Source organism: Myotis daubentonii, chromosome 9 (assembly GCF_963259705.1).
Source record: "Myotis daubentonii chromosome 9, mMyoDau2.1, whole genome shotgun sequence".
Lineage (NCBI taxonomy): Eukaryota > Metazoa > Chordata > Mammalia > Chiroptera > Vespertilionidae > Myotis > Myotis daubentonii.
The window spans coordinates 82,918,911-82,946,546 of NC_081848.1; the positions used below are offsets into that span (position 1 = coordinate 82,918,911).

General features: G+C 53.9%; 3 protein-coding genes across 7 annotated transcripts; 1 reads left to right on the forward strand and 2 right to left on the reverse strand.

Moving 5' to 3' along the window:
• Nucleotides 1–4: 4 nt before the first annotated feature.
• Nucleotides 5–11,943, reverse strand: TAF6L (TATA-box binding protein associated factor 6 like). Of its 3 annotated transcripts, none has more exons than XM_059710371.1 (12): nucleotides 11,811–11,943; nucleotides 10,542–10,599; nucleotides 9,136–9,295; nucleotides 8,641–8,727; nucleotides 7,847–7,997; nucleotides 7,652–7,702; nucleotides 7,042–7,136; nucleotides 4,860–4,934; nucleotides 4,499–4,719; nucleotides 4,024–4,156; nucleotides 886–1,014; nucleotides 5–769 (listed from the first exon to the last, which is right to left on the reverse strand). In XM_059710371.1, the coding sequence occupies exons 2-12, from the start codon at nucleotides 10,547–10,549 to the stop codon at nucleotides 5–7; spliced, it is 1,875 nt and encodes a 624-aa protein (XP_059566354.1). In that variant the 5' UTR covers nucleotides 10,550–10,599; nucleotides 11,811–11,943. The 3 variants fall into 3 exon arrangements, with proteins under 3 accessions (XP_059566354.1, XP_059566352.1, XP_059566353.1); XM_059710369.1 differs by lacking the exon at nucleotides 11,811–11,943 and adding an exon at nucleotides 11,333–11,414; XM_059710370.1 differs by lacking the exon at nucleotides 11,811–11,943 and adding an exon at nucleotides 11,213–11,317.
• A 3,243-nt stretch (nucleotides 11,944–15,186) lies between these two features.
• On the reverse strand, nucleotides 15,187–18,453 carry POLR2G (RNA polymerase II subunit G). The gene is made up of 8 exons (XM_059710388.1): nucleotides 18,310–18,453; nucleotides 18,063–18,172; nucleotides 17,097–17,256; nucleotides 16,273–16,323; nucleotides 16,104–16,169; nucleotides 15,902–15,973; nucleotides 15,662–15,695; nucleotides 15,187–15,452 (listed from the first exon to the last, which is right to left on the reverse strand). Exons 1-8 carry the CDS (start codon nucleotides 18,319–18,321, stop codon nucleotides 15,439–15,441), a joined length of 519 nt encoding a protein of 172 aa, XP_059566371.1. The 5' UTR covers nucleotides 18,322–18,453; the 3' UTR covers nucleotides 15,187–15,438.
• A 5,456-nt stretch (nucleotides 18,454–23,909) lies between these two features.
• On the forward strand, nucleotides 23,910–26,258 carry ZBTB3 (zinc finger and BTB domain containing 3). Of its 3 annotated transcripts, none has more exons than XM_059710395.1 (2): nucleotides 23,910–23,998; nucleotides 24,427–26,258. In XM_059710395.1, exon 2 carries the CDS (start codon nucleotides 24,476–24,478, stop codon nucleotides 26,027–26,029), a length of 1,554 nt encoding a protein of 517 aa, XP_059566378.1. In that variant the 5' UTR covers nucleotides 23,910–23,998; nucleotides 24,427–24,475; the 3' UTR covers nucleotides 26,030–26,258. The 3 variants fall into 3 exon arrangements, with proteins under 3 accessions (XP_059566378.1, XP_059566377.1, XP_059566379.1); XM_059710394.1 differs by having other exon boundaries at nucleotides 23,944–24,095; XM_059710396.1 differs by lacking the exon at nucleotides 23,910–23,998 and adding an exon at nucleotides 24,279–24,346.
• Nucleotides 26,259–27,636: the final 1,378 nt, after the last annotated feature.

Here is a 27,636-nt window from a genome sequence, read left to right on the forward strand (position 1 = left end):
GCCGCTAGAGCGGCAGGTACAGCGAGTAGTCGGCGAGCGCCCAGCGGCGGGCCGGGCGGCCGGTGCGGCCGATCATGGGCAGCTTCTGCACGTAGCGGGAGGCGGGGCCGGGCCCGCAGGGCGCGGGGAAGGCGGTCTGGAAGCGGCGCCCGCGGCAGCGCCGCCCCGCCTGCCGCCCCGCGATGATGAAACGGAAGTGGGGGGCGCCGCGCGGAGCGAAACGGCTTTTCTGGAAGACGTCGCGGGGGCCGGGGCCCTGCTGCCGGGGCGCCCCCCGCGCCCGGTGCACGCGCGGCAGCGGCCTGTTGTCGGAGGCGGCGGGCGCGGGGGCCGCGGGGGGCCCGCTGCCCCGGGGGCTCTCGTCCCCCGGAGGGCTGACCACGGCGCTGGCCGTCAGCTGCGGCATCTTCCGCACCGAGTCCGGGGCCGCCGCCGGCTCCTTCTTGTCCCCGGGCGGCCGCGGGGTCGTGGGCGAGGGCTGGCCCGTGCCGAAGCGGGTGGCCAAGCTGTCGCCGAAGAAAGCGTAGAGCTCCCGGTAGATGTCTGCCAGGCTCACCGGAGGGCCAGGTTCCGACGGCCCCGCGCCGCCCGGCGGCAGCGGGAGGCCCGACCCAAAGCCGGGCTCGGCGCCGCCCCCGGAAGGAGACTCCTGCAGGAGGAGGCTGTCCCAGGGCAGGTCGTCGGGGCGCCGGCACCCCCTGCCGCCAGGCCCACTGCGGTGGGGCTCGGCCGCCTGCGCCTTCATCTTCAGCAGCCGCTCCACGGCCACCTGGGGGAGAGAGAGGACAGGCTGTGCGGGGGCCACAGGGCCGGCCCGCGGGGTATTGCGGGGCGGTGGGGGGGAGGGAGCCCGGGGGCATTGCGGGGGGCCGCCAGCTCACTCACCAGAATGGCACCGTAGACCTTGTGCCCGTCCGCTTTCACCTGGGCATTGGATACGGAGTAGTCATCCAGCACGGCCTGCAGGTTCGTCCAGTAGGTGGATAGGTGTGGGTACAGGACGCGCTCCACTGCCTGGAAGAGAGAGAGGGATGCAGAGGGCCTCTTGGTGGCTGATCGCCTCCAATGCCCTTTCCCATGAAAGCCCTACTTTTATCCCTGATACTGGACAGGGCTCCCGCCTAAATTCCCTGCGTGGCATCTCAACCAACATTTATTTGGAACCTACTGTGTGCACAAGCCTTCACTGAGCCCTGGAAATTAAGATGGGTACAAAGACACAATATAAAGTGATCTGCTACAACTAACATGCCCCATGTCACTGACATGAGGGCCAAGAGGGTGTAAGTGATGGCCAGGGATAACGGGAGGAATTTAGGTGCCAACTGCTCCCTGTACACACAGTACTGTCCTCGCCTGGATGTGAACAGGGTCTCGGCTCAAACCACAAAAACAAGTCAGAGTCCTGGATTCCTGATGACAGAATTTTAAATCCTTAAGTCAATTTGCAGAAAGCAATTAAGACTTCACAGCGGAGGTTATGTTTCTGTGGGGCTCTGATGGGTAAAAGCCTTTGGTGAGTCATCCACAGCCTGAGGATCTGAAAATACTGGCAGAACTGACAAGCTCCTAGAAAAATATGACTTGCTACAGACAAGAGCTATGAAAGCTTAAAAAATTTTGTAACTGCAGTAACTACAAATCTAACGACAAAACACCACGCCAAATTTGACAAAGTCTACAGACACTCAAGAAATGAGCATCTCAATATTATTAAACCAAATATAAAAACGGAATACCGCCCCCCCCCAATTCTGTAAAGCCAATGTAAACCTGGCCCTAAAACCACAGAAGGACAGTACATAAGCAAACACATGGCTAATTTCATCATGAATGTAAGGAAATCCTTTAAAATGTTAGTAAACTCACCAGTATATAGAAAATGCACTACATTCTAATACTGTTTAAAGACTATATACCATGACCAAATTGAGTATATCCCAGAAATGTACATATCGTTCACTAAGAAATTCTGTCTCTAAGTCTCTCCCCCCCCCCCCCCCCCACCGCACTAAGACTGGGCAGCCACTGAGCAGATGAGACTCCTCGAACCCCACTCCCCCAGCTCTGCAACCACAGCTGACAAACCCAGTGTGGCTGAGACTGAGGGATTTGGTAAGTTGAAACTGAAGACAGAAATGCAAGAGAAAAACCCACTGCCTTCAAAAGAAAAGAACTACTGACAGGAAAGGCTGCACCTGCCTCTCCCATCTGCCTGCCTGGCTGGCAGGGAAGGAAAAGAACTTGCATGTTGGCAAAGGAAGAAGCTGGGTGCAACCAGTGAAGTTTAAAGTAAAAACAACAACATGCAGGTCCAGGTGTGTCTGTCAAACTTTGACCTCTTGGTTTATAGGTCAATGCTTAACCACTGAACCACACCAGCTGGGCTGCACACAGGACTTTTGAAGGGATAAGACATTTATATACAGAAGATCAGTGAACCAATGTCACCCCAATCTATATGTACAAAAGGCTAAGTGACCGACCAGCCAACCGACCGTCCGGTACATGACCCTCACTGGCAATTTAAAAATAAACGTTGACCCAGTGCACAAATTTGTGCACATTGAAAGGAAATTAATTATAAGAATTATCTTACTATCGCTATTCTCCCTTTCCCTATGATAGAAGTGTCAACCAAATTCACTATTGACAATGACAGATCAAAACACGAGACTGGCATCAGCAAGAGCTTTATATGTATTGCGCATGCGCAAGTCAACTTAGCCTTTTATAGATATAGAACAAACTTGCTTAATTAGACCTGATTTCTGATTTAGCTAAACTTTTTCCAGCCCAGTGAAGCACCCCAACTTCTCTTTCAGATAATCGTCAGCAACACAGCAGTAAATACCAACATGAAGCAGATTATTATTGTAGATCACGCAGGGAGAACAAAGGGTCAAATATTTAACTGCAACAGTGTTTAATTATATACTGTGCAGTGAGAAAACCTGAAGGTATTTTCAAGGTCCACCATTTCTTATTTCTTTTCAGTCAGGTCAAGTTTCTAAACTTTCTAAATCTCCGTTTTCCAGCTAATGAAAAGAATATAGGATTCCACTGAGTCTCCTATCTACCTACTCCAGGCCTTCTGTGAGGATCAAATGAGATGAGGCAGGGAAAACGCTTCAAAGACATTTGGTTAAAGTGTGAAATGTTTCCACCTAGCTATAAAGCAAGTTGTGTTCCTGGGCTGAAGAAACTGCAAGGAGGCTAGTCATCGCTAGGGAGAGGAAGCTGGGCATTGCTACATGATGTCATTACCCAGTCAGACACTCAGCATATTAGCCTTTTATATATATAGATTTCTTCTAGTTAATTTCCTTTCAATGTGCACAATTCCATGCACCAGGCCACTAGTAAATTCAATAAAAAAGAAAGAAATAGTCCTGTCTGGTTTGGCTCAGTGGATAGAGCATTGGCCTGCGGACTGAAGGATCCCAGGTTTGATTCCAGTCAAGGGCACATGCCTGGGTTGCAGGCTCGATCCCCAGTGTGGGGCATGCAGGAGGCAGCCGATCGATGATTCTCTCTCATCATAGATGTTTCTATCTCTCCCTCCCCCTTCCTCTCTGAAGTCAATAAAAAAATATTTTTTTAAAAAATAAAGAAAATAAATAAGCACTGGCCTGTGTTGCTTAGTTGGTTGGGGTGTCCGTCCTGTACATGGAGAAGCCGTGGGTTTGATCCCCAGTAGTTCTCTCTTATCAATGTGTCCCTCCCTCCCTCCCTTCCCGCTTCCTCTCTATAAAAAAAATATATCAATAAAAATATATTTTTCAAAAACACAAAAAACTTACCCCCAAAATATAAGTAAATAGAAAAAAACAAAAGTATCTAATACATTTGGACATAAGCATAAAAAAAAATAAAAGGCTATCACTGAGCCTGGCCTAAGGCAAGAACTCGGTGCACAGCAGCAGCAAGCATACACCATTTTTATGATAAAAGACACACAAGTACCATTTTCCTAATGACAAATGGCAACTCTAAAAGCTGTGAGAAAGGCCAGGTCCTCACCTTCCAGCCAAGGGCATGCAGCCCCACCACAGCCCCGTAGTGAGAGCAGAGAGGCCGCACAGGGTCTGCCAAGACCTTCTGCAGGGACAGCAGGATCTGCTGATAGAGGCCACTGACAAGGTCCCCATGAGTCCTGTGGGAGCAGCATGCAGTCAGAGGGGCGGAGGCAGCGCATGCCCAACACGGTTCCAGTCACAGCACACGGAGAAAACGGCACCTGCACGGCCCTGGGGGGGTGAGCGAGGGGCCAGGGGAGCTGCCCGGGACCTGAGGCCGAAGGACCAAATCCTCAGTATGTTGTCATCCACCTGTCGCATCCCAGTGCACCACGGCACACTGCGTGGGAAGCTCCCAGCGAAGGGGCTCCCCACTTCTCAACACACGGCCTCCAGGGCAGAATGGACCCCATCTCCTCCTCCAACCCACTCAGCTCTGCAGGTCCCACCCTGGACTCCGCTCGAGGCCCAGTGGCTACCAGAAGATGTGGCTGAGGAGGAGGGCGGCCCCATCCCGCAGAGTCCAGTGGTCATTCAGGGGGTTGATGGAGGCAGCCAGGGGCTCCAGGACGCAGTAGAGGACACTGCCCACCAGAGAGCGGACATAGGGCCCCAGGCAGAGGTGTGGGTTCCGAACCAGGCTCCGGGCCACTTGCAAGAGCCGGTGCAGCTGCTCCAAATCGTGGCTCACAGACTTCACCTGTTGGGGGGAGAGGATGGCTGAGGGGCACAGGAGGGGGCCCAGGACCCTGCATTCTGATGGCACCGTCCAGGATCCCCACATGCTGCTGGGTCACCGCCTCCCACCCAACGTCCTCCCGGGCCCGCCTGCTCACTCACCCCACTGACCACATAAACAAAGTAAGGCAGGAGCGCTGCGATCTTGGAGTTGGTCTGCAGGTCCTGGAGAGCAATCTGAAAAGGAAGGGGCAGCCTCACTGGACCCACCAGCCCCAGGCAGAACTGCCTTTTTACATATATTTTTATATAAATATAAGAGGTAGGCAGAGGGAGAGAGAAACATCCATGATGAGAGAGAATCATTGATTGGCTGCCTCCTGGACACCCCCTACTGGAGACCGAGCCTGCAACCAGGGCAGGTGCTCCTGATGGAATCGAACCTGGGACCTTTCAGTCCGCAGGCCGACACTCTATCCACCGAGCCAAACTGGCTAGGGCAGAAGCCAACTTTTTTTTAAAGGACAGTTTAGCACTGACGTATTAAAGTTTTAAATGTTTACACTTTTTGATTCAGCAATTTAACTTCTTTAAATTTAACCCACTATAAAAGAAGCCCACACACAGCACAGTCTGTACTGATCAAAAATTGGCCCCCTAAAAAAATAAAATAAAATAAAAATAATTAAAAAAAAATTGGCCCCAGCTGGCATGGTTCAGTGGTTGAATGTCCACCCATGAACCAGGAGGTCACGGTTCGATTCCTAGTCAAAGCACCAGCCTGGGTTGCAGGCTCAATCCCCAGTGTGGGGTGTGCAGGAGGCAGCCAATCAAGGATTCTTTCTCATCATTGATGTTTCTACCTCTCTCTTCCTCTCCCTTCCTCTCTAAAATTAATACAAATATATATTTTTTTAAATAATAAAAATTTAAAAAGTTGAATGCAACCTAATGCCTTTTTTTTTTTTCATTTCACTTTTTGTTGTTGTTGTTGTTAATCCTCACCCGAGGATATTTTTCCATTGATTTTTAGAGAGAGTGGAAGAGAGAGGGAAAGACAGAGAGAAACATCGATGTGAGAGAAACACATCGACTGGTTGCTTCCTGCCTGTGCCCTGACCAGGGCCCGGGCTAGGGAGGAGCCTACAACCAAGATACATGCCCTTGACCAGAATCGAACCTGGAACCCTTTGGTCCACAGGCTCTATCCACTGAGGCAAACTGGCTGGACTAGAGCTGCATTTCACTTTAAGTTACATTTATTGGGATGACACTGACTAATGAAATTATATAGATTTTAAGTATACGATACATCACCTATGATACACTGCATTGTGTGCCCACCACCCAAAGTCCAATCTCCCAAGATATTTTTAACTGAGAAAAGCAGCGGTTCTAAAACCAGGCGCTTTGGTAGAGCCCGTGGGCTTGTACCAGAGCAGTCACTGTTTATACATAGAAAGAAGGCGGGGGTTCCACAGGAGACTCTCACTTCCTACTTTGTATGTCTTTATGGTACAGTAGTTCCACAATAAACACCTGCTGCCGTTACTTTTATACACGGAAAAAAACACATTAGAGTAAATGAAGAAAATGTTACCCAGCACCTCCGCCACCTGTGCCCTCCAAACCCCTCTGGATACAGTCCCAAGGCTGCGGCTGGGGAAGCAGACGTCAGGCCCGTGGGGAGGGCGTCAGCTCCCAGGCCCGCAGCTGGCCCTGCCCTGTGCCCGGGGAACAGGAGCCAAGCCTGTGAGGCAGGAAGGGATGGGAGCAACATTCCTCATCTTCAAGGGAAAAACAGCAGCCAGAGACGTAGAGACGTGGAGGATGGAAAACCCTAAAGCAGAGGCCACGTGGCGGAGCAGCCACCAAACTACCCTCGGACTTGGACAGACAGGACTCACGGGCACTGCCCAGCAGGCCTCGGAGCCCCAGAGCCTAAAGCGGCAGGGGCTGGTCTGAGGCCTGGCTCCCGCTCCTTCCTCTGCTCCCGACCGCTCACCCCGACCCACCCCGATCTCAAGTCCAGGCAAAGGAGTTGCAGTGTTGATGCCCCTCTTAGCCCCAGGCCCACAGACACTCCGAGAGTGGGCTCTGGGACGAGGTGTGGGGAGGCACCCCGGGCCCTGCTGAGCTGCCCATGCCCTAAGGATCAGGGCTCCTCCTGGCGTAGGAGGGGAGTCGGCACTGGAGGAGGCGGGGCTCAGAGCAGCACAGCCCGGGAACAGCTCCCACACATGGCAGCCGTCAGTGCGCAGAGGACAGGGAGCAGGCATCCGAAAGAACTTCATGAGAATTCGGAAGCTGGACTTGGTGTCCCAAATGGGGGCCCACTCACTACCTTCATCAGCTGTGGGTCGTCCCCCAGGACAGCGCGAGTCACTTGCTGGTAGTACTTGAGCAGGTCGTCGGTCAGTGAAGACACAGCGCTGGGCACTGCGAGACGATGGGCAGGAGGTGGTCAGGGTGGAGAGCCCAGCCCGCTCTCGGCCTCCCTTGCCTGCTCCCCCACAACCACCACCCCCCCCCCAGGAGCCTGTTCAGACAGGACCTCCAGAGCACAGAGCCGCCAGCCCCGCTGAGCAGCCTGACCTTGCAAGCTCTCACCACTCTGTGCTCTGCCCCCACCCCTCCCTCTGCCAGGCAGATTCCTGCTCAGCCCTTAAGCCCCAGGCTCTGCTCAGCAGGCCCTGGAAGTGAGGCACATGCCCCAGGGGCCCCGCGTGCTGCTCAGACTTCCGTGCTCGCACCCAACACGCAGCATCACGGCTGGTTACAGGAATGAGCCCCCACCTCCAGTGCTGAGCCCTCTGGGCAGAGACCAGTGTCCACTCAGAACGAGGTGTCGATAAGTATTTGTGAGCTGAAGTCTCAGGGGTGTAGAGGCACCACCCTCAGCTCCTGCGGGAGGAGGGTTCAATCAGGGGGCCCGCTCCCACTGCGCCCCTTACCCGATCCTTGAGGCGCCAGGTTCCCTTTGCCGTCCAGGTAGGAGACATGAACTAGAACCAGAGCAGAGAGGGCTCAGCTGGGGCTTTGCCCTCGTCACGCCCCCCCCCCCAGTTGTGCTCCACCCACCAGGCAGCCCAGCACCACTCCCCTGACAGCCTCGCTCTCGCCCCGCTCCACGAGGGACCTGCGTTCACCTCTCACAGCCGTCTCGGCACAGCCTTTGGGGATGTTGGTGGCCAGGGCCAGCTCCACCAGGTTCACCTCCCGGTCCTCGGGGAAGAAGAGCTCGCCCTCCCTGACGGGGCGCAGGGGCAGCGCCTCCTGGGCTCCGTACCCGCACACGGCCTGGCAAAGAGCGGAGACAGGCTGACCGGGAGGAGGGCTCTCCCGCTGGGCAGGCAGCCTCACCCGTGGAAAGGCCAGACATCCTGAGAAAAGGGGGGGCGGGCCTGGGCCTTTAGACCCATCACGGAAGCGTAGCTGAAGGATCCAGGGCTCACTGGGTCAAGATGGAGAACATGGGTCCTCCTCCCACATCCACAGGGATTCTGAGTCTCCGCCCCCACCCCAACCCCCTCCCCCGCCACTGTCCTCCCTCCTCCTCACACTCACCCAACTGTGAAAACACTACTATCTTCTAAACAAGACCTCCCTCCCGACGCCCTGGCCCAGAACAACCATCAGGACATACGCACCCACGCGGCCCAGGCTCTCCCGCCCCCACTATGCCTCTCCGCCTCCCAGCCAAGTCTACCCCAGCCTCCTTTGAAGGCCCAGCTCAAGTCCCCTCTCTTCCAGAAGCCTCCCTACCCCGCCCCGTGCCGCTCTCCTTTTCTGAACTGAGACCCGGGCCTGCGCCCAGCCCTGCCCCGCAGTGTGCGCTTCCCTCGCGTGTGCATTCGGCCTTCATGCCTCAATGCGCCACCAGCCCCGAGTGTGCGTGGCCGGAGGCGGCTCCTGCGGCTGCGCCCTGCACCTGCCCACGCACCTCCACGCTGCTCCACCGGAGGGCCCGGTTGAAGTCCTCCACGGTCAGCTTCCGCCGTTTGGTGTGTTTCATGAACTGAGAGCTGTTCTGGGAGGGGAGGGGCAGAGTCAGGGGATGGGGAGCAGGGGGCGCGGGCACAGGGGCAGCCGGGGGAGAGGCTGAAAGGACGCCAGGCCAGCCAGCAGAAAGCCTGGATTCCAGCCCTGCTCTTAGGCAGACAACACCCAACGCCGCGGTCCCCTGGGCCCTGGCTTCTCACACGCAGCATGCGAACAGGAACCTGCCGGGCTGCCAGCGGGGCTGCTGCGAGCACAGGAGATGCCCAGGACCGGCTCCGTCCGCCGGAAGCCCAGGTGGTTAGAAGGGGAGCCCTGGGAGGGGCAGGACTCCCTCCAAGCACAGGGCAGGCGCCCGATATGTTTGGTGAGTAAACCCGTGTGTGTGTGTGGGGGGGGGGTAGGAAGGAGAGCTGGGGGTGGGGAGTGGGGTGCGTACCTGGGTGGCCTCTCTGAGCCGGTAGCACACGTCCTCTGCGAGCAGGGCCGCCACCTCGTCGCTCAGCTCCAGGCCCGTGCTCTCTGCCATGAGGCGCACCGACTCCCGAGGGATCTCCACAAACCGCCGCTCTTCCCGCTCCGACATGGCCCCGGTGGAGCTGGGAGAGGGGAGGGAAGGTTGGCAAAGCCCCCCAGCCCCCTGAGCGCCTGGGAGCCTGCCTCCAGGCCCCTCCACTGGGTCTTGCAGCTCCGGCTCCAGATTCCCCACCCGAGGAGCCACAAAGGCTCTGAGCCAGCGTCCAGGGGAGGAACTCTGAGTCTCAGAGCAACAGACTTGAGCGGGGCAGACGGCAGTGCCGCCTGAGAACACTGAGAACGTGCCTGGCCTTGGGATCCAGGGGACTGGCGCCCGGCCCGGCCCTACCACTTCCTGTGTGAATGTGAGCGAGACCTTCATCAGCCTGAGCAACTGGTCTTCTAAACGGTAAATCAAGGTACTAATCCCCACCCTCCCCAACTCACGGGCTGCTATGAGAACAGAATGAGATGATGTATAGAAAGCCAGGGACCATGCCCTAGCCCAGTGGCTCTCAACCTTCCTAATGCCGCGACCCTTTAATACAGTTCCTCATGTTGTGGTGACCCCCAACCATAAAATTATTTTCGTTGCCGAAACCGGTTTGGCTCAATGGATAGAGCGTCGGCCTGCGGACTAAAGGGTCCCGGGTTCAATTCGGTCAAGGACATGTACCTGGGTTGTGGGCACTTCCCCAGTGGGGGGTGTGCAGGAGGCAGCTGATCGATGTTTCTCTCTCATCGATGTTTCTAACTCTCTATCTCTCTCTCTTCCTCTCTGTAAAAAATCAATAAAATATATTTAAAAAAAAAATTATTTTCGTTGCTACTTCATAACTGTAATGTTGCTACTGTTATGAATCGTAATGTAAATATCTGCTATGCAGGATGTATTTTCATTGTTACAAATTGAACATAATTAAAGCATAGTGATTAATCACAAAAACAATATGTAGCCCTAGCTGGTTTGGCTCAATGGATAGAGCATCGGCCTGAGGACTGAAGGGTCCCAGGTTCGATTTCGGCCAAGGGCACAGGCCTGGGTTGCGGGCTTGATCCCCAGGAGGGGGCGTGCAGGAGGCAGTCACTCAATGATTCTCTCTTATCATTGATGTTTCTATCTCTTTCTCCCTCTTCTTTCCTCTCTAAAATCAAAATGTATTTTTTTTAAAAAAAAAACAACATGTAGTTATATGTGTTTTCTGATGGTCTTAGGCGACCTCTGTGAAAGGGTCGTTCGACCCCCAAAGGGGTCGCGACCCACAGGTTGAGAACCGCTGCTCTAGCGTGTAGGCTCCCTGCCGGCAAGGATCATGCCTGTTTGCTCACCTTTGCATCCCCCGCGTCCAGCAGTGTCAGCACATAACACGCCCTCGATAAACACGTGCTGAAAAAGATGAAGAGCGGCTATTTTTCTAAGCACATGCTACGCCTGAGGCACTGAGCTAAGTGCTTCTAGGCTTATGCCTCCACCTCGTTAACAACAAGATGGGTGTTCGGTAAGTCCTGTGTCTGTTTCACAGCCCGGGAAGTCAGCTCAGAGAGATAAATGTCCATGGCTTCTCCAAGCTCACCCATCCAGCGAGCACCAGGTAGGGAGCAGGGACTCAAACCCTTGTCCCTAACCCCCGGGAGTGGCGGGCTGTGGGGGGAACAAGGCCTGGGTTTCCAGCGCGAAGACCTGGCGTTGCAGACCCGCCAATAGACGGTTGTTAAGTTTCTGCTGCCCCATCTGTAAAATGGGAGCATGAAGTCCAGCCCCGGGAAGGCGCGGAGGGAGGGTCCCTATGACGTGCCCACATTCACACCCGCAAAGTCCCGTCTGGCACCAACATCTCCCGCTCCTCGGCCTCCCCTCGGCCTCCGCGGCCACTAGCCAGACAGGTGGGGAGGCGTGGGAACTGGCCGCTGCCGGCCTCCGTGCGGCGCATCCTCCCACCCAGCTGCACGCATCCCGGACCCAGAGGTGGAGGGGTGCGGCGCCAGAGGTCAAGGGTTACCGAACTCGGGTCACGTGGTCAGCGAAGGGGGCGGGCCCCCGGCGGAGCGGGCTCGAGGCGGGTCCGAGTGCGCAGCCCGCAGCGGGGCGGGGAGAGGTGGGCCTGCGAGGGCTCGCTCACCTGAGGGCTCCGGCCGGCGAAGGTGGCTCCCGAGACCGCGGCGACAGCGGCGGCGGCGGCCCTCTCACCCCGCCCACACGAGTTCCCTCTCTCCGCGCTCTGGCCCGCACTCCGCGAGCACAGCCAATCCGCGAGCACCTAGCGAAGTTCCCGCCCTCCAGGAGGCTTCCAGCCACGCGATTGGTCACTGGGGAGGGGCCGTAAAAGCCCCAGGCGCCGGGGCCACGTGACGTTACAGACTCGCGCTTCTTAAAGCAACAGCTCTTGGGCGGTTGCGGGGCCGGGGTGTATGACTTGGTGTACTTTTTAATAGCCACGCTTTCAAGGAAAGCGTCCCCAGGCCCTTGGTCTCGCCTGCTCCTGAGCTTCCGAGCGCTTGCATTTATGCGACTGCAGCAAAGCTTCAGACTGGCTTCGTTTTCTCGCCCTCTTAGTGGAGCTCAGCTTCCCTCTACAGCATCGCCTACCACTTAACCACCTTTCCCGAAAGAATGGATAAGGCTCCCGGGTCGGTACTCTTCGCGGCCAGAAGGGTCTTCAAACCCACGTGCAAGTCCAGACCGCCGCGCTCTGCTCATCCGGGCACCCTACCTCTTATCTTCCCCGACTCCGTCCTATAAGCCAAATACAAACCCTCACCTACCTCGCCGACTTCCTTGACCGGTTACATGCACACGGGCGATTCTCAATTGAGAAGCAAGGGGGCTTATTGACGAAAAGATGGTGTTTGGAGTCAGACCAAGCTGGGTTCAAGTTCTAACACTGCTTTTGGACGAATTACCTAACCGCAGGTCCCCCATCTACAAAATGGGTAATAATACCCACCTCACAGTTACTGTAGGTTGAGATGTTTGTGAAAGAGCTTTGCAGAGTTGGTGGTTGAACTTTCTTTCACTCACACATCATGAGGCAGACAGTAAACTAATTAATTCCTTTATGTTTATCCAAGAAGGGGCAGTTTGCACGAGCGATTCTAGAATGGAGCTTTCTGCAGGGGAGCGAGCATGGATGTAACATCCTCACTCTCCCTCCCTCTCGGGGTAGGTGTTGCTGCCTTTAGAAAAGATCCTCAGAGACTAGAGCTGGGAGAGCCAAGTGGACGTGAGTGACGTTGCCATGGCAACGCCGCCTAAGGAGACTGCGACCCCGCTGAGTTTCCTCCAACCATATTCAGAATGGCATCAGCATTGGGAATAAATATTCCGCTTGCACTTGAGCAGTGGTTCTCAACCTTCTGGCCCTTTATTTATTTATTTTTTAATATATTTTATTGATTTTTTACAGAGAGGAAAGAGAGATAGAGTCAGAAACATCAATGAGAGAGAAACATTGATCAGCTGCCTCCTGCACACCCCCCACTGGGGATGTGCCCGCACCCAGGCACATGCCCTTGACCGGAATCGAACCTGGGACCCTTCAGTCCGCAGGCCAACGCTCTATCCACTGAGCCAAACTGGTTTCGGCCCTTCTGGCCCTTTAAATACAGTTCCTCATGTTGTGACCCAACCATAAAATTATTTTCGTTGCTACTTCAAACTGTCATGTTGCTACTGTTATGAATTGTAATGTAAATATCTGATATGCAGGCTGGTCTTAGGCGACCCCTGTGAAAGGGTCGTTCGGCCGCCAAAGGGGTCGCGACCCACAGGTTGAGAACCACTGCTCTAGCGTGTCTGTCCTCCTGTACGTGAAGGGAAGGCTGAGGTCCTGAGTCTGAGATCAGATCAGCAGAATCTGGGCCCCTGGCAGATCTTGCTAAGATACTGGGCTGGGGAGTCGTGGGCAACCTTGGAGGCATGAGACAATCAAGAGGAAGGCCAGGGACCCGGGGGATGTTGGGAAACTGCCCACGCTGCCTGGGACTCCTCCGCCCCCAACCCAAGTGGGGACAAAGGCCAGGCAAAGCAATAATTACAGGAAGTGTGGCCACAGGTCCAGCACAGTTACTCTCCTGGATTTAACAGACTTAGGAAAGCTGGCGCAGGGCTGAGAGCTGGAGATATAAAAAAGATAGGGATGCATGTGAGTCTACAATTATCTCAATAAAACAACTGAAACTTTACATAATTAAAAAATGAAAAGGGAGACAATAGCAAAATAATGTTTGTGACCCACCACAGAGGCCTGAATGGAACAGCTTCTAGCAGTCCAGGAGTTGGGAAGGCAAGGCGAACAGAACCACATTCGTACCATGTTCCAAGCCTTATTCTGGATGCTTCCGGTCAGGGTTCTGGACCTTGGCACACTCATATTTGAGGCTAAATAACTCTGTTGGGGGGGGGGGGGGGGGGCTGTGCTATATACCCTGTAGGATGTTTAGCCTCATCCTTGGCCTCTACCTACTAGAAGGCAGTAACCTCCCCCCGCCACACACACCCTCCTCTTGCAACATCCAAAAATGTCATTGCCAAATATCCCCTGGGAGCCAGTCACCCCAGATGACAGCCACTGCATTGTATAGTAATTATGATTAAGTTGAATGCCTTTCATGGGCCAGGCTCTATGCCAGCCACTTGCATATACAGTAATTCCTCCCTGGATGCTCTTGATAGGTTCGGCAACTTTAAACAAAATGACATATAAGGAAATCAAGTTTATGAGACTAATCGACACAAGCAAGAGTTAGGTTGCAGCCCAGCTGGTGTGGCTCGGTGGTTGAGTGTGGACCTGTGAACCAGGAGGTCACGGTTCTATTCTTGGTCAGAGCACATGCCTGGGTTGCAGGCTGAATCCCCAGTAGGGGGCATGCAGGAGGCAACTGATCAATGATTCTCTGTCATCACTGACGTTTCTATCTCTCCCTCTCCCTTCCACTCTGAAATCAATAAAAATATTTTTTTAAATAAAATTTTAAAAATATGTTTTTTAAAGTAGTTAAGTTGCTAAGGAATCGTATCAAGGTTATAAAGAAATGTTGAACGAAACAATGTTGAAAGAAACATTATTCCAGGACCTGCAGCAGCAACCATCCAAAGAGGGTGGTATGCCCGTTTCACAATGAGGAATCGCAGTCACCAGCTAGGGCTGAACCCAGTGCCGCAGCAACTCCAATACCAAGCTTCCTACCGCACAGCTCTGCTTCCCACGGGCGTCGGGAAGAACGACTGAGGTAGCTAGATTAGAAGGCAGCAAGCAGACAGGCGGGAAGGGCGCTCCAAAGCAGACCCACAGTGCGGGGTGTGAGGGAGAGCAGCAAGCAGACTGGCGGGAAGGGCGCTCCAAAGCAGACCCACAGTGCGGGGTGTGAGGGAGAGCAGCAAGCAGACTGGCGGGAAGGGCGCTCCAAAGCAGACCCACAGTGCGGGATGTGAGGGAGAGCAGCAAGCAGACAGGCGGGAAGGGCGCTCCAAAGCAGACCCACAGTGAGGAGTGTGAGGGAGAGCAGCAAGCAGACAGGCGGGAAGGGCGCTCCAAAGCAGACCCACAGTGCTGCGGGGTGTGAGGGAGAGCAGGGCGTTTAACTCTGCAGTCACTTCACGTCTTCTGTGTTGCTCCAAGGCTGGTGTGGTGATTGCTCAGCACACACAGGCCTGTTGTGCACATCCTGGGAAAGGCTGTGTGGGGACCCCCCAGTCTGTGTCCTTACTGTCCTCTTGTTCACCTCGCCTTGCTTGCTGTCTGCTCCCAGCTATGCTCTTAGTAATTTTCAAGGGTGAGGGAAGGGAAAACATGAGGAAACTACACTGGTATTCAGAGCGGCTCTCACAGTATCATTTGCTGGAAGCCAAAGAGGAAACATTAGTACCTTTCCTTCAGTTAGGACAGCTTTACACTTGGCGAAAGGGCTGTTCGATCCCCTGGGTGGCGGAGGCTAGTTGAAGCATCAGGCCAAGAAATGAGGGGCAAGCAACAACTGCAGTTTTTAAAAAAAGAGCTGTTTTTACCAAAGAAAGAGGGTAACACTTCCATGAGAACCAAAGACCGGTTAGGGTCAGAACAGTCAGAATCTGGGAGTGGCTGCTAAGCCGGAAGGAGTCAGATGTCTTCCGGGACAAGGAGCCTGCCTTGCCTCCCCCACAGCAGCCAGGCTGGGCCTCTGGACCACATGGGAAGTGTGAGAATCACCCTCCCGAGATAAGGGTCAAACAAGGTAGGAGGCGCGGTGTTCAGCTCACAAGCCCTAGGAGAGGAAAAGCAGTTGGTTAGACCCAGAGCCTGGGGCAGCTGTCACTGCACTTCCCATTCCCAGGGGCACGTGCCCTGGATCTTCCAAGCAGACAGCAAAACAGTTTCCTTCATCTGTGACTCAAGCATTAAATCCCATCTCCACCCGTCCCCACCCACCCCTTCCCCAGGCATCAACCCCGTCATGCGTGATCCGACACTCACCCAAGTAATCATCCATCAAAGAGCCGATGGCAAACTGCAGGAGGGAAGGCGAAAAGGAAATGAGGTCTAAGCCTACACAGACCTACCCTCTAAGCCCAGCCCCAGACTTTCTGCCCCCCCACCCCCCCGCAACCCCCGCTCCGGGCAGAAGAGCTCAAACCCCCAGGAAGCCTCGATGGTAAGAGACCAATAGCTCCTGGCTCTGCCTGGCACGGGAAGGGAGGCGGGCAAGAGACTCACAATGTCGTTCTTATCCACACGGGTCCCCACAATCTTCAAGCGGATCTCATCGTCCTGCTGAATCACAATGTCCTGGGAGGAGGGAAGAGACCACTCAGACATATCGCCCCCCCCCTCCGCTCCAGCCCCGCCTCCCCCAGCCAATCCTCTCCGTCAGAGCGGCTCCTGCCCTCCTGTCTCTGACTTCCTCCCACCGACTCACCTCATCCATTGTCTTGTAACACGGTGGGTTGGAGTTAGGATCAAACTCCATCTCGGACGGGATGGACTGAAAGGAAAGGGAGAGTGGCTGAGCGCTTTAAATGGAGGCTGCAGATGGTGGTCATGAATGGGTGTCTCCCCCCAGCCCCGCCCCGCGTGCCCAGGCTCACATGTCGGGAGATGAAGCAGGACATGGGTCCGATTTCTGTGAAGAGTCCAACCTGGAAGAAAAACGAGTGGCCCTTGCCTTTTCTTTTGTGTCCAAGTCTTCTAAGCTCCTCATCTTCCTCTGATTCCTCATAAATTCTCCATGTATTGAAACCACACCAAAGTGTAACGTTTTCCTTTCTCTTTTTTCTAGCTTTCGTTTTAAGCTGAGCAGATATAGTACAGTAGTGAAGAGCTGAGGCCTGGGGCTTGTCTGTCCAGGAGTTCAGCACTTGTTGGCCACTAGACTTAGTTTCTCTAAACCTGAGCTTCTATAAAAAGGGGTAAGAGCCAAGGCCGGTTTGGCTCAGTGGATAGAGCGTTGGCCTGCGGACTGAAGGGTCCTGGGTTCGATTCTGGTCAAGGGCGTGTGCCTAGGCTGCGGGCACATCCCCAGTGGGAGATGTGCAGGAGGCGGCTGATCGATGTTTCTCTCTCATCGATGTTTCTGACTCTCTGTCTCTCTCCCTTCCTCTCTGTAAAAAAAATCAATAAAATATATAAAAAAAATAGATAGAAAAAGGGGTAAGAGCACCCACCTGTCAGTCACTGTGAGGCGTCACACATTACCTGGCTCACAGTAACTACTCCATCAGTGGATGCTACTGTCATCGTGACCATTAACACGGACGTGCACGCCCCTGAGACAGGACCCTTTGACAGGTGAGAAAACCGAAGCACAGAGGAGTGACGTGGGTGGCCAAGGACGCACAGTTAGCAAGTGGAGTTGGGACCCGCCCTACGTCTTCTGAGGGACCGTCCGCTTCCTCCCCGTGTGTGGTCTCACCTTGTTGACCTGAGTGACGACAGCATCCACGACTTCCCCCTTAAAGGGCCGGAAAACAATGGCCTTGTACTTAACTGGGTAAAGGACAAAGCCCCTGCCTGGCTGGATCACACCAGCCCCAATATTGTCGATGGTGGTGACAGCAATGACAAAGCCATACCTGCGAGGAGGATGACAAAGAGAAAGGCCCTGTGTGTGGAAGAGCTTCTAGCACCATCTGCAACAAGAATCAGAGACAGCACAAAGGGCAGCCCATGGCACCCCTGCCCCAGAGCTCAGTGGCCAAGAAGGACAGGACGCTGATCGGTCTCTGTAACGCCAAACACTGCTCTCATAATGTCACAAAAAAGGGCCAAGCACGCTGCAGTCCTTGAGCCAAGAGACCCTCAGAGTCGCGGGGAGGAGCCTATTAAAATGCACATTTCCAGCCCCGTCTTGAGTCCTGAGTATGCCCTGATGGGATGCGGCTCAGGAACCGGCTGTTCAAAAAATGCCCCAGGTTATTTTAACAACGGAGGCCCAAGAACGCCACAGTGCTAGGCTCCTCCCAGCTCACGCACACATGTGCGAGTCCTCTCTCTGCAGAGCCCAGAGATGTGCCATGTCAGGTCCCTGGGCATGGGGGCAGGGAAAACCAGCAGAATCACAGACGGAGGGCAGACACGGGAACGGTGATTAGAGTGTGACTCCACCAGGGCTGGCCTCCCTCTAACTTTGAGGTCATTGTTCCCAGCGACCAACACGGGACCTGGCACACAGGGGAGCTGCAGAAATGTTGGCGGAGCGAATGCACGGCCAACCTCAGCTGAGGGGCAAAGCCTTGTGACCCAGCTTTGCAGAAGGCGCCCGGGGAACCCGAGGCAGGAAGCCACGGAGTGCCTGGGCGCCAGGAGTGTGGGAGGGGGCTCCCCAGAGTCGAGGAGCTGGGGGCGGGGCTGCTAGCGGCGCGGACAGCGCGGCACTCACTTGCCGGTGCAGGTGCCCTCCACCTCGGTGAAGAGCTTCTGCTTCACCGTGTTGAGCAGGTTGGGGCCGAAGTAGCGCGGGTGCAGCAGGATCTCGTGCTCCAAGGAGATCTGCGGGGAAGGCGGGATGGAGACCAGGCCAGGCGCAGCGGGAAGACCGGCGAGAAGCGGCCGCGGGTCCCGGCGCCCCGCCCCGCCCCGCCGCCCCTCTCGAGCCTGCCCGCGCCGCCGCCCGGTGCCCCGCTCACGTGGTAGAACATCCTCCTCCCGGAGTCAGGGACGCAGCCGCGTCCACACCTTCCCGGGCAGCGGCGCCGCCGGCACGACCGGAAATGCACGCAGCCGCCCCAATACCGCTTCCGGGCCCCCGCGGACCCGATTGGACCTGGCTGTGGTGGGCGGGGAAACCCACGAGGCCCCGCCCCCTTCCGCCCACAAGCGACCCAACCGGCGGCTCGCTTAAATTCGGTGCCCAGAATAGCAGCTCAACAAAGAATTGCTTTTGTTTTCTTTTTCTTTTGTTTTCTTTTCTTGAATAAAGAATTTTAAACGGAATTATTTTTTTAAAATATATTTTATTGATTTTTTACAGAGAGGAAGGGGGAGAGATAGAGAGTTAGAAACATCGATGAGAGAGAAACATCGATCAGCTGCCTCCTGCACATCTCCTACTGGGGATGTGCCCACAACCCAGGCACATGCCCCTGACCGGAATCGAACCTGGGAACTTTCAGTCCGCAGGCCGACGCTCTATCCACTGAGCCAAACCGGTTTCGGCATAAACGGAATTATTATTTTTTTTTTAATATATTTTATTGATTTTTTACAGAGAGGAAGGGAGAGAGATAGAGAGTTAGAAACATCGATGAGAGAGAAACATCGATCAGCTGCCTCCTGCACATCTCCCACTGGGGATGTGCCCGCAACCCAGGTACGTGCCCTTGACCGGAATCGAACCTGGGACCTTTCAGTCCGCAAGCCAACGCTCTATCCACTGAGCCAAACCGGTTTTGGCGGAATTATTAATTAATTAGTTAATTAATTAGTTAGTGAGAGATGGCATGAATAAAACGCTTTAACAGAGCACATCCATTTAGCACTCCTGGTATATGGTAGCAGAATTGAGTTAAATTGTAGGACTCCCAGCTGCTGGTGTCTGGCAATTGCTTGGATGTGGGGGGCTGGGGGGAGGGTAGAGGAGGAGCAGGGAACACATTGTAATTGGAGCCAGAATCATTCGTAATGAATAGTTAAAGCTCATCACCTCCTTTTTCCCTAACATGTTTGCTCCCAGAACACAGGTGCGTAGTGAAAACCACCACTAAGTCAAACCCCAAACGGGAAAGGCAGACTGGTATCAACATCGTCAATCTTGGACACACAGATTCCGGCAAGCCCACCCTGCTGGGCCCCTGACCTACAAATGTGGTCGGATTCCCAAGGGAACCATCAGAAATTTCGAGAAGGAGGCTGCTGAGATGGGAAGGGCTCCTTCAGTATGCCTGGGTCTTGGAGAAACTGGAAGCTGAACGTGAGTGTGGTATCACCATTGATGCCTCCTGGTGGAAATTCGAGACCAGCAAGTATTAGGTGACCATCACTGATGCTCCAGGACACAGAGACTTCATCAAAAACATGATTACAGGCACTCCTCAGGCTGACTGTGCTGTCCTGAGTGTTGCTGCTGGTGTTGGTGAATTTGAAGCCGGTAGTATCTCCAAGAATGGACAGACCCGTGAGCATGCCCTTCTGGCTTACGCACTGGGTGTGAAACAGCTGATTATTGGTGTTAACATGGATTCCACTGAGCCCTCTGCAGCCAGAAGAGATACAAACGAGGGTATTGTTAAAGAAGTCAGCACTTAGCCCTGGGAGATGTGGCTCAGTTGATAGGACATCATCCCCTGCACCGAAGGGTTGCTGGTTCGATTCCCAGTCAGAGCACATGCCCGAGTTTCAGGCTCAATCCCCGGTGTGGGGCGTGCAGGAGGCATCTGATGGATATTTCATTCTCACATCGATGTTTCTCTCTCTCTCCCTGTCCCTTCCTCTCTCTCTCTCTCTAAAAATCAATACAAAAATCTTTAAAAAAAGAAGTCAGCGCCAGCATTAAGAAAACTGGCTACAACCCTAACACAGTGGCTGTGGCTGTGGCTGAAACACATGTGGCCTCTGTGTGTGGCCTGGGCTTCCTCACAGCACTGTGGTGCGGCTCCAGGAGCAGTTATCCCAAGAGGACCAACCAGAAGCTGTATCCCCCTTAAAAAATTTTGTTATTGATTTCAAAGAGGAAGGAAGAGGGAGAGACATAGAAACATCAATGATATCAATGATGAGAGAGAATCGTTGATCAGCTGCCTCCTGCATGCCCCGTCCTGGGGATCAAGCCTGCAACCCTGGCATGTGCTCTGACTGGGAATCAAACCATGACTTCCTGGCTCTTAGGGTGATGCTCAACCACTGAGCCACACTGGGCGGGTTGTATCTTCTTTTACAACCTAGCATCTCGAATGTCACATCTCCCTGGAGGAGACAGTCCCTCCCAGACTCAGGTAAGAGACCTTTCCTGATGGGAGGAGCATCAATGTCATATTGTAAGATGAGTGTGTGGAAGGGAAGATCTTGTCAAGGCCATCTTGGAAAAGATAGTCTGCTGTCAGCATAGAATCTCTGCAGCCTAGATCAGTGATGGCGAACCTTTTGAGCTCGGCGTGTCAACATTTTGAAAAACCTTAACTCTGGTGCCGTGTCACATATAGAAATTTTTTGATATTTGCAACCATAGTAAAACAAAGATTTATATTTTTGATATTTATTTTATATATTTAAATGCCATCTAACAAAGAAAAATCAACCAAAAAAATGAGTTCGCGTGTCACCTCTGACACGCGTGTCAGAGGTTCGCCATCACTGGCCTAGATAGTAGAGAGAAGCCCTAGTGATAATGTCTGTCACCACCTGTCTTCCAAAGAGTCACAAGCAAGCAGCAGGTCCGGCCCCTGAGGAGCAGTCTTTGAGCGAGGATCACCCATCTCAGCTGCCCCTCTTCCTGCTTCCGGGCTCCTTCTTCTGTGCCACCATTTCTTCCAGCAACTAGGATAATCCTGCCCCCAGCTGAGCCCAAATCCTCTGGCCTGGGGCACTACAACCATGTGGGAACACTCTACCAAGACAGATCTACAATAGTGAGTAGGGGTGTGGCTATAAAGACCAACATTCAGCCTCAGCTCTGACTTGTATTCACTGAGTGACCATGGTCAAATTACTTAACCACTCTGAACCTCAGTCTCTTCTTCTGTCTGACAGAGACAAGAAAGGCTATTTTGGAATCAGGGACTTTATTGTTAGCCTATTGCTAGCATTTAACAAATGCTAAACGGTACATATTTTTCTAACTTCTACGGATGCACAGAAACATAGAAGCAAAGCTTTTTAATCTTTTTCCTTGGGGGAAAGTTACTACTATAAGAAATGTCTTTAGTTTTAGCTTTAAATTTCACATAGTTTTTCATGTGCTATAATCTGTCTATACTAGCTTAGTACCTCTATTCCCTAAATGAAAGCTTTTATAAAAAAATAAAAGATACAAACAACTAAATGGTGCTCTAGAAAGATGTGTTCTGGTACCCTGTAGCTCTGTGTGCCCCACTTTGAGAAGCAAAGCCTCCAAGTTGTGTCCTGCTTTAATGGTGCTCCCGGGGGTGTGAGAAGCCTAAATCCAGGGCTTGGTTCATTAAGCTCTGGTGGCCACTGGTGTGCACTGACCAGAGGGAGCACCTTCACTTTTGCACAGAGGTTGAAAGAACTGTAACTTTAAATATCTAGAGCCCGTATGCACGGCGATCCCAGTGTGCCAAGCCCACAGTCCTTTTGCGCAGACTCATCTTCATCTGGTCCTTTTTGCACCTATAGAAACATGGTTGCTTTAGCTTCCCAAGCAGCCTATGCCAGTGGTTGGCAAACTGCGGCTCGAGAGCCACAGGCGGCTCTTTGGCCCCTTGGGTGTGGCCACGAAGTTTCAATCGCACTGTACGTGCGCGCCCGCACGTGGTATTTTGTGGAAGAGCCACACTCAAGGGGCCGCAGTTTGCCGACCACTGGTATGCTCCTTACTGCTTAGCAACTCCAGCAGCCCTCTGCCCCACAGTTTTTCCTCCAGTCCCCAGCTTTTTTTCTTTTTCTTTTTTTTTAAAATATATTTTATTGATTTTTTACAGAGAAGAAGGGAGAGCGATAGAGAGCCAGAAACATCGATGAGAGAGATCGATCAGCTGCCTCCTGCACGCCCTCCAGTGGGGATGTGCCCGCAACCAAGGTACATGCCCTTGACCGGAATCGAACCTGGGACCCCTGGGTCCGCAGGCCGTCGCTCTATCCACTGAGCCAAACGGTTCGGCTAGCCCCCAGCTTTAAATACTATCTATATGCCCATGACACTCCCAATATGTATCTCCAGCCCCAATGTTTCACTGGATCTTCAGGCCCACAAGTCTAACTGGCTAAGGGGAATCTCTACATACGGGTCAAAAACAGAATTCTCAATTTTCCTCCCCATTACCCCCATCTCAGAAGATGGCTCTGTCAGCCACACCATTGCTCATGCTACAATTCTGGCCATCCTTGACTTCTTTTATTCTCTTGTCCCTCATCTCTTATCTGTTTTTTTTTTTAATGTATTTTATTGATTTTTTTTACAGAGAGGAAGGGAGAGGGATAGTTAGAAACATTGATGAGAGAGAAACATCGATCAGCTGCCTCCTGCACACCCCCCACCCGGGGATGTGCCCGCAACCAAGGTACATGCCCTTGACCGGATCCGAACCTAGGACCCTTGAGTCTGCAGGCTGACGCTCTATCCACTGAGCCAAACCAGTTAGGGCCCTCATCTCTTATCTTAAAAAAAAAAAAATTGTTGACTTTAGAGAGTGTGTGTGAGAGATACAGAAACATTGATTTGTTGTTCCACTTATTGATGCATTCACTGGTTGATTCTTGTTTGTGCCCTAACAGGAGATCAAACCTGCAACCTTGCCCTAACTGGTTTGGCTCAGTGGATAGAGCGGAGGTGAAGGGGGGAGTAGCGGGGGTGAAGCAGGGAGTAGCGGGTTACAGGCACTCAATTAACCCTGTGGACATATTGCTCTGGTCGGTAAAGAGGCAGCTGTCACTAACTCCGGACGTACAGCCTTTCCTTTGTCTGGGGACGCCTCAAAGATGTCTTCACCAGCAGCCATGCCCTAACTCTCCTGTCCCGGGGGACTGCAGGGCCTCGAGCCCGGAGTTCAGGCCAGGACTGCGACAGCCTCACGCCCGCGCGGCTGGTTCTCGGACTCCGCCATTACGGAGTCGGGAGCCTGAGCCGTCGGGGTGAGGGGGGCGAAGCAGCGGGGCACTGAGGGTGTCGGAACCTTCAGGACAAAACTGAGGTTCAGAGGTGTGGCTGCTGCCCCCCCCCCCCCCCCCCCCCGCGTCACGGCAGAGCGGGTCTCACACCAGGGGCTCCCGAGTTCCACTCCAGCTCGTTCGTCCGCCTCCTCGGGTCAGCCTGCAGCCGACGCAACACAGTTCTCTACGCGGTGCAAGGCTCCCCCTCCCACCCCGCCCCCGCCCCCACCCCCACCCCGCGCCAGGTGGACGCGCTCGGCAACCTAGAGAGCGGTCCCCGCTTCAGGTAGATGGAGAAGCTCAGCCAATCCAGAGGGCTCTGAGGCAAAGAAGGCGGGACCACGAAGAAAAGTTTAGGACAGCAACGCCAGCCAATCCGACGCCTCGCTGCCTGAGCGACGGCCACCAGCACCCACTTGGAAACGCCGCTCAAGAGTGGGCGGTGGTTAGTGCCCAGTGAGCCAATCCGTGACAAGGGAAGGCAAAGTTGAGCCCGTTGCATCTGAGGAGGTGGGAAGGGGCGGAGTTCGCCCAGTGGCTGCTCGGTGGAGGGTGAGGGACCAGCTTTCTCTGCTAGTTCGCACCCTAGGACTTCTTAGCCCCTGGAATGCGAGAGAGGCTCAGGGAGTTCCCGGAGTGGGGCGTAGAGGTATCGCCGGGGAGGCCTGGGGGCGAGAGAGACCTCCAGTTGGAGGAGGTGCTGAAAGCCACCGGGTGGGCATAGAGGAAGCGGAGGTTGGTTAGGGGGAGGGACTTCCGGGGGCGGGGTTTGTTGGCTGGGTGGGGCCTGATGCTGAGGTTAAGTCGAGGGGGTGGAGCTAAAAGACCACTGGTTGTGACCTAATTAAAAAGGATAGTAATGTAAGCGAGCGTTTTGGGGTCAGGACAGTGTTGCCAGAGGTATGTTGGTGGCAGCTCAGGGCTGATATGAAGGTTTCTGGCGAGGTTACCAGCCCTAACCCACTGTCCTCTCTTCCCAGGGAACCGCTGGTGGGGACCTTCCTAGGGGCCTGCCCCTCGCGGGGTGCTATGGAGTTTCCAGAACACAGCCAGCAGCTGCTGCAGAGCCTCCGAGAGCAGCGGTCCCAGGGTTTCCTTTGCGACTGCACCGTGATGGTGGGTAGCACCCAGTTCCTGGCCCATCGGGCTGTGCTCGCCTCCTGCAGCCCGTTCTTCCAGCTTTTCTACAAAGAGCGGGAACTGGACAAGAGGGACCTGGTGTGTATCCACAACGAGATTGTCACGGCCCCAGCCTTTGGGCTGCTTCTGGACTTCATGTATGCTGGCCAGCTGGTGCTGAGGGGGGACACCCCAGTGGAAGACGTGCTGGCAGCTGCCAGTTACTTGCACATGAATGACATCGTCAAGGTGTGTAAGCGGCGTCTGCAAGCCCGGGCCCTGGCAGAGGCAGACAGTACCAAGAAGGAGGAGGAGACCAGCTCACAGCCCCTTAGCTTGGAATTTCTGTCCCACACGTCCCGTGGCCCTCAGCCCTCCTTGGCTTCTGCGGAGATATCAGGCCACTGGGGCAAAGGGGAGTGGAAAGGCCCTGCTGCTCCCTCACCTACTGTCTGTCCTCCAGACGAGCCGCCCATGCCCAGCGGCGCTGACACGACACAGCCTGGCGTGGAGGTTGATTCACTGCATCTACGGGCTCCTCCTCCACCGGTGGCGGATGTCTCCCTTGCCAGCCCCAGTAGCTCCACAGAGCCCATTCCTGCAAGCTACTACTCCTCTGGCCTTCCCACAGTTTCAGTGGAGCCACTGGCTCCCCTCGACGTGGGTTCTGAGAGCCTGAGGGTGGTGGAACCAAGGGGTACCGGAGGACCATTGCAAGGGTTCTACAGCCCATCTTCGGCTGCAGCCCCAGTCCCAGCCCCAGTTCCATCCCAGGCCCCAGCCCCAGCAGAAGCTGAGCTGGTCCAGGTGAAAGTAGAAGCGATTGTGATTTCTGATGAGGAGCCCGATGTGTCGGAGACTCAGCCTCAGGGGCCTGAGGGATTGTTCCCACCTGGGGAGGCCATGTATGGTGCTCAGCCTCCCCAGCCAGAGGCTTTTGAGGAGCCAAGGGCAGCAGGATTGGAGGAGGTGGGGCCAAGTGACCAGTTTCTGCCCTCCGATCCTCACCTACCCTACCATCTGCTGCCAGGTCCAGGGCAGTATCATCGAGGACTGGTGACCTCACCCCTGCCTGCACCCCCTGCCCTGCATGAGCCACTTTACCTGCCTTCTGAGTATGAAGCAGCCCCAGGAAGCTTTGGCGTTTTTACTGAGGATGTTCCGACTTGCAAGACATGTGGGAAGACCTTCTCGTGCTCTTACACACTACGGCGCCACGCCACGGTGCACACACGGGAGCGGCCCTATGAGTGCCGCTACTGCCTGCGCAGCTACACACAGTCAGGGGACCTGTACCGCCACATCCGCAAGGCTCACAACGAGGACCTGGCCAAACGCAGCAAACCCGATCCAGAGGCGAGCCCCCTCCTCGGAGTGCACCCCCTCCCTGGCTCCCCCACAGCAGACAGACAGAACTCTGGTGGAGGGCCACCCAAAGATTTTGTACTTGGCCCCAAAAACTAACATCTGGGGGAGCACGAGCTGATGCCAGGCCTGCTCTTGCGACACAGAAGGTTGGAAGCATCTCGTTTCCCCTGCTGGGTGACGGAATGGGTGCTGCCCGGGCTGATGGTCCCTCCCACCCTTTTCTTTACCCAGGCAGTTCCTCTCCAAGGGCGCTGGGAATTTTCCTGGGTGTAATCACTTCTCACTCTGCATTCTGGACCATAAAGCTAGCAGTGAAAGTATCTTATTGAACTGGTGTTGGCTGGTTTCTTCCACAAACTTGCATGACTTCTGCCGCTTTCATCCCTCTAGATCGGTGGTTCTCAACCTGTGGGTCACGACCCTTTCACAGGGGTCGCCTAAGACCATTGGAAAACACATCTATAATTACATATTGTTTTGTGATTACTCACTATGCTTTAATTATGTTCAATTTGTAACAATGAAATTGGGGGTCACCACAACATGAGGAACTGTATTAAAGGGTCGCGGCATTAGGAAGGTTGAGAACCACTACTCTAGGTCTTTTAAGGAAATGACATCTGTCCTTGGGGTAGCGGTGAGGATCAGGTTGCTTATGAGAAGTGGCACAGGCACAGGGTAATGCAGACTTTATGTAGGAAAAGTATACACAGCAGGGAGTCTTACACAATCATGTTTGTTATTGTAGTGAGCTCCTGTGTGGTGGGCTGTATTAGGGACTTCATATAAGTGCTCATTTAATCCTCAATATCTCTATGAGGTATTAGCCCACCCCTTTTTTTCCCACGGACAAGGGAACTTGAAATTCAAAAATTAAAGTTAACTTGTTCAAGGTCACAGAGCTGGCTAAAGGGCAAGCTGGAATTCGAACCATGGCCTGTGACTAAAAACACCAGGCTCACTATGCTGGCTTAAAATACTGTTGAAAATAGTTTCCTGAGAACTCTGAGTTGTTTTCTTTTTTCTCCTTTTGACTGTTCGGCTTTGCGTCCTTACCCCTTCACCTCTGTTTTCCACGTAGAAAGACCTTTGGTTGGCTGTTTCAACAACATGTGCTGTGTTGATGACCTGAAACTTTTGCTTATATGTCGTAAATATGAAAATAAGAAATGGAGAGGCAGACAGCACTAAGCCCTGTGGTATAGGTTTGTGGGGGGATGTTGAGGGCTTTTGGTGTGGAAACGATGGGTGGTTAGGAAAACTCAAGGAAGAAACTCCAGATGAGAGAATCATACTTCAAAAGTGTGGTGACAGCCTAGAGGTGAAGTTACTCACGTACGGTCACACAGATGGTTATTGACCATCGAGATAGCAGAGAAATGGGAGTTTGGGGTGTTGATGTAGGATGGGGAAAGTTCTAGAAGTGTAAGAAGGGCCTGCCCCTGTGCTGCTGCAGGATGGACTGGAGGGCTCCCTACAAATCCTCCTCTGCAACATAGGAGGAACCGAGTGCAAGGAAAGCTGGAAGGTGAAACTATGAGTACATTTTCTAAATTTCTTTGATCTTTTTTGGATTTGTCTGTCATAATCAGCTACTATTTTTGAGTTTTGGGAAGGAGACAGAGCTAAGCATTGAAGATTTGGCCACAGACAGCTCCTATCGGCAACATTATGGGAAACAAAAGTGGATGCTTAACATGTTC

Excerpts from the sequence above, each read along its gene's own strand:
- TAF6L (XM_059710371.1), bottom strand. Across the intron at positions 7,137-7,651 it reads CCTGGCGCCTCAAGGATCGG|TGCCCAGCGCTGTGTCTTCA; the intron begins GTAAGGGGCGCA and ends ATCGTCTCGCAG. Across the intron at positions 4,157-4,498 it reads CTCCTCAGCCACATCTTCTG|GACTCATGGGGACCTTGTCA; the intron begins GTAGCCACTGGG and ends CTGCTCCCACAG.
- POLR2G (XM_059710388.1), bottom strand. Across the intron at positions 16,324-17,096 it reads TCGTCACTCAGGTCAACAAG|GTTGGACTCTTCACAGAAAT; the intron begins GTGAGACCACAC and ends TTTTTCTTCCAG. Across the intron at positions 16,170-16,272 it reads CCTGCTTCATCTCCCGACAT|TCCATCCCGTCCGAGATGGA; the intron begins GTGAGCCTGGGC and ends CTTTCCTTTCAG.
- ZBTB3 (XM_059710395.1), top strand. The coding sequence starts at position 24,476 with ATGGAGTTTCCAGAACACAGCCAGCAGCTGCTGCAGAGCCTCCGAGAG.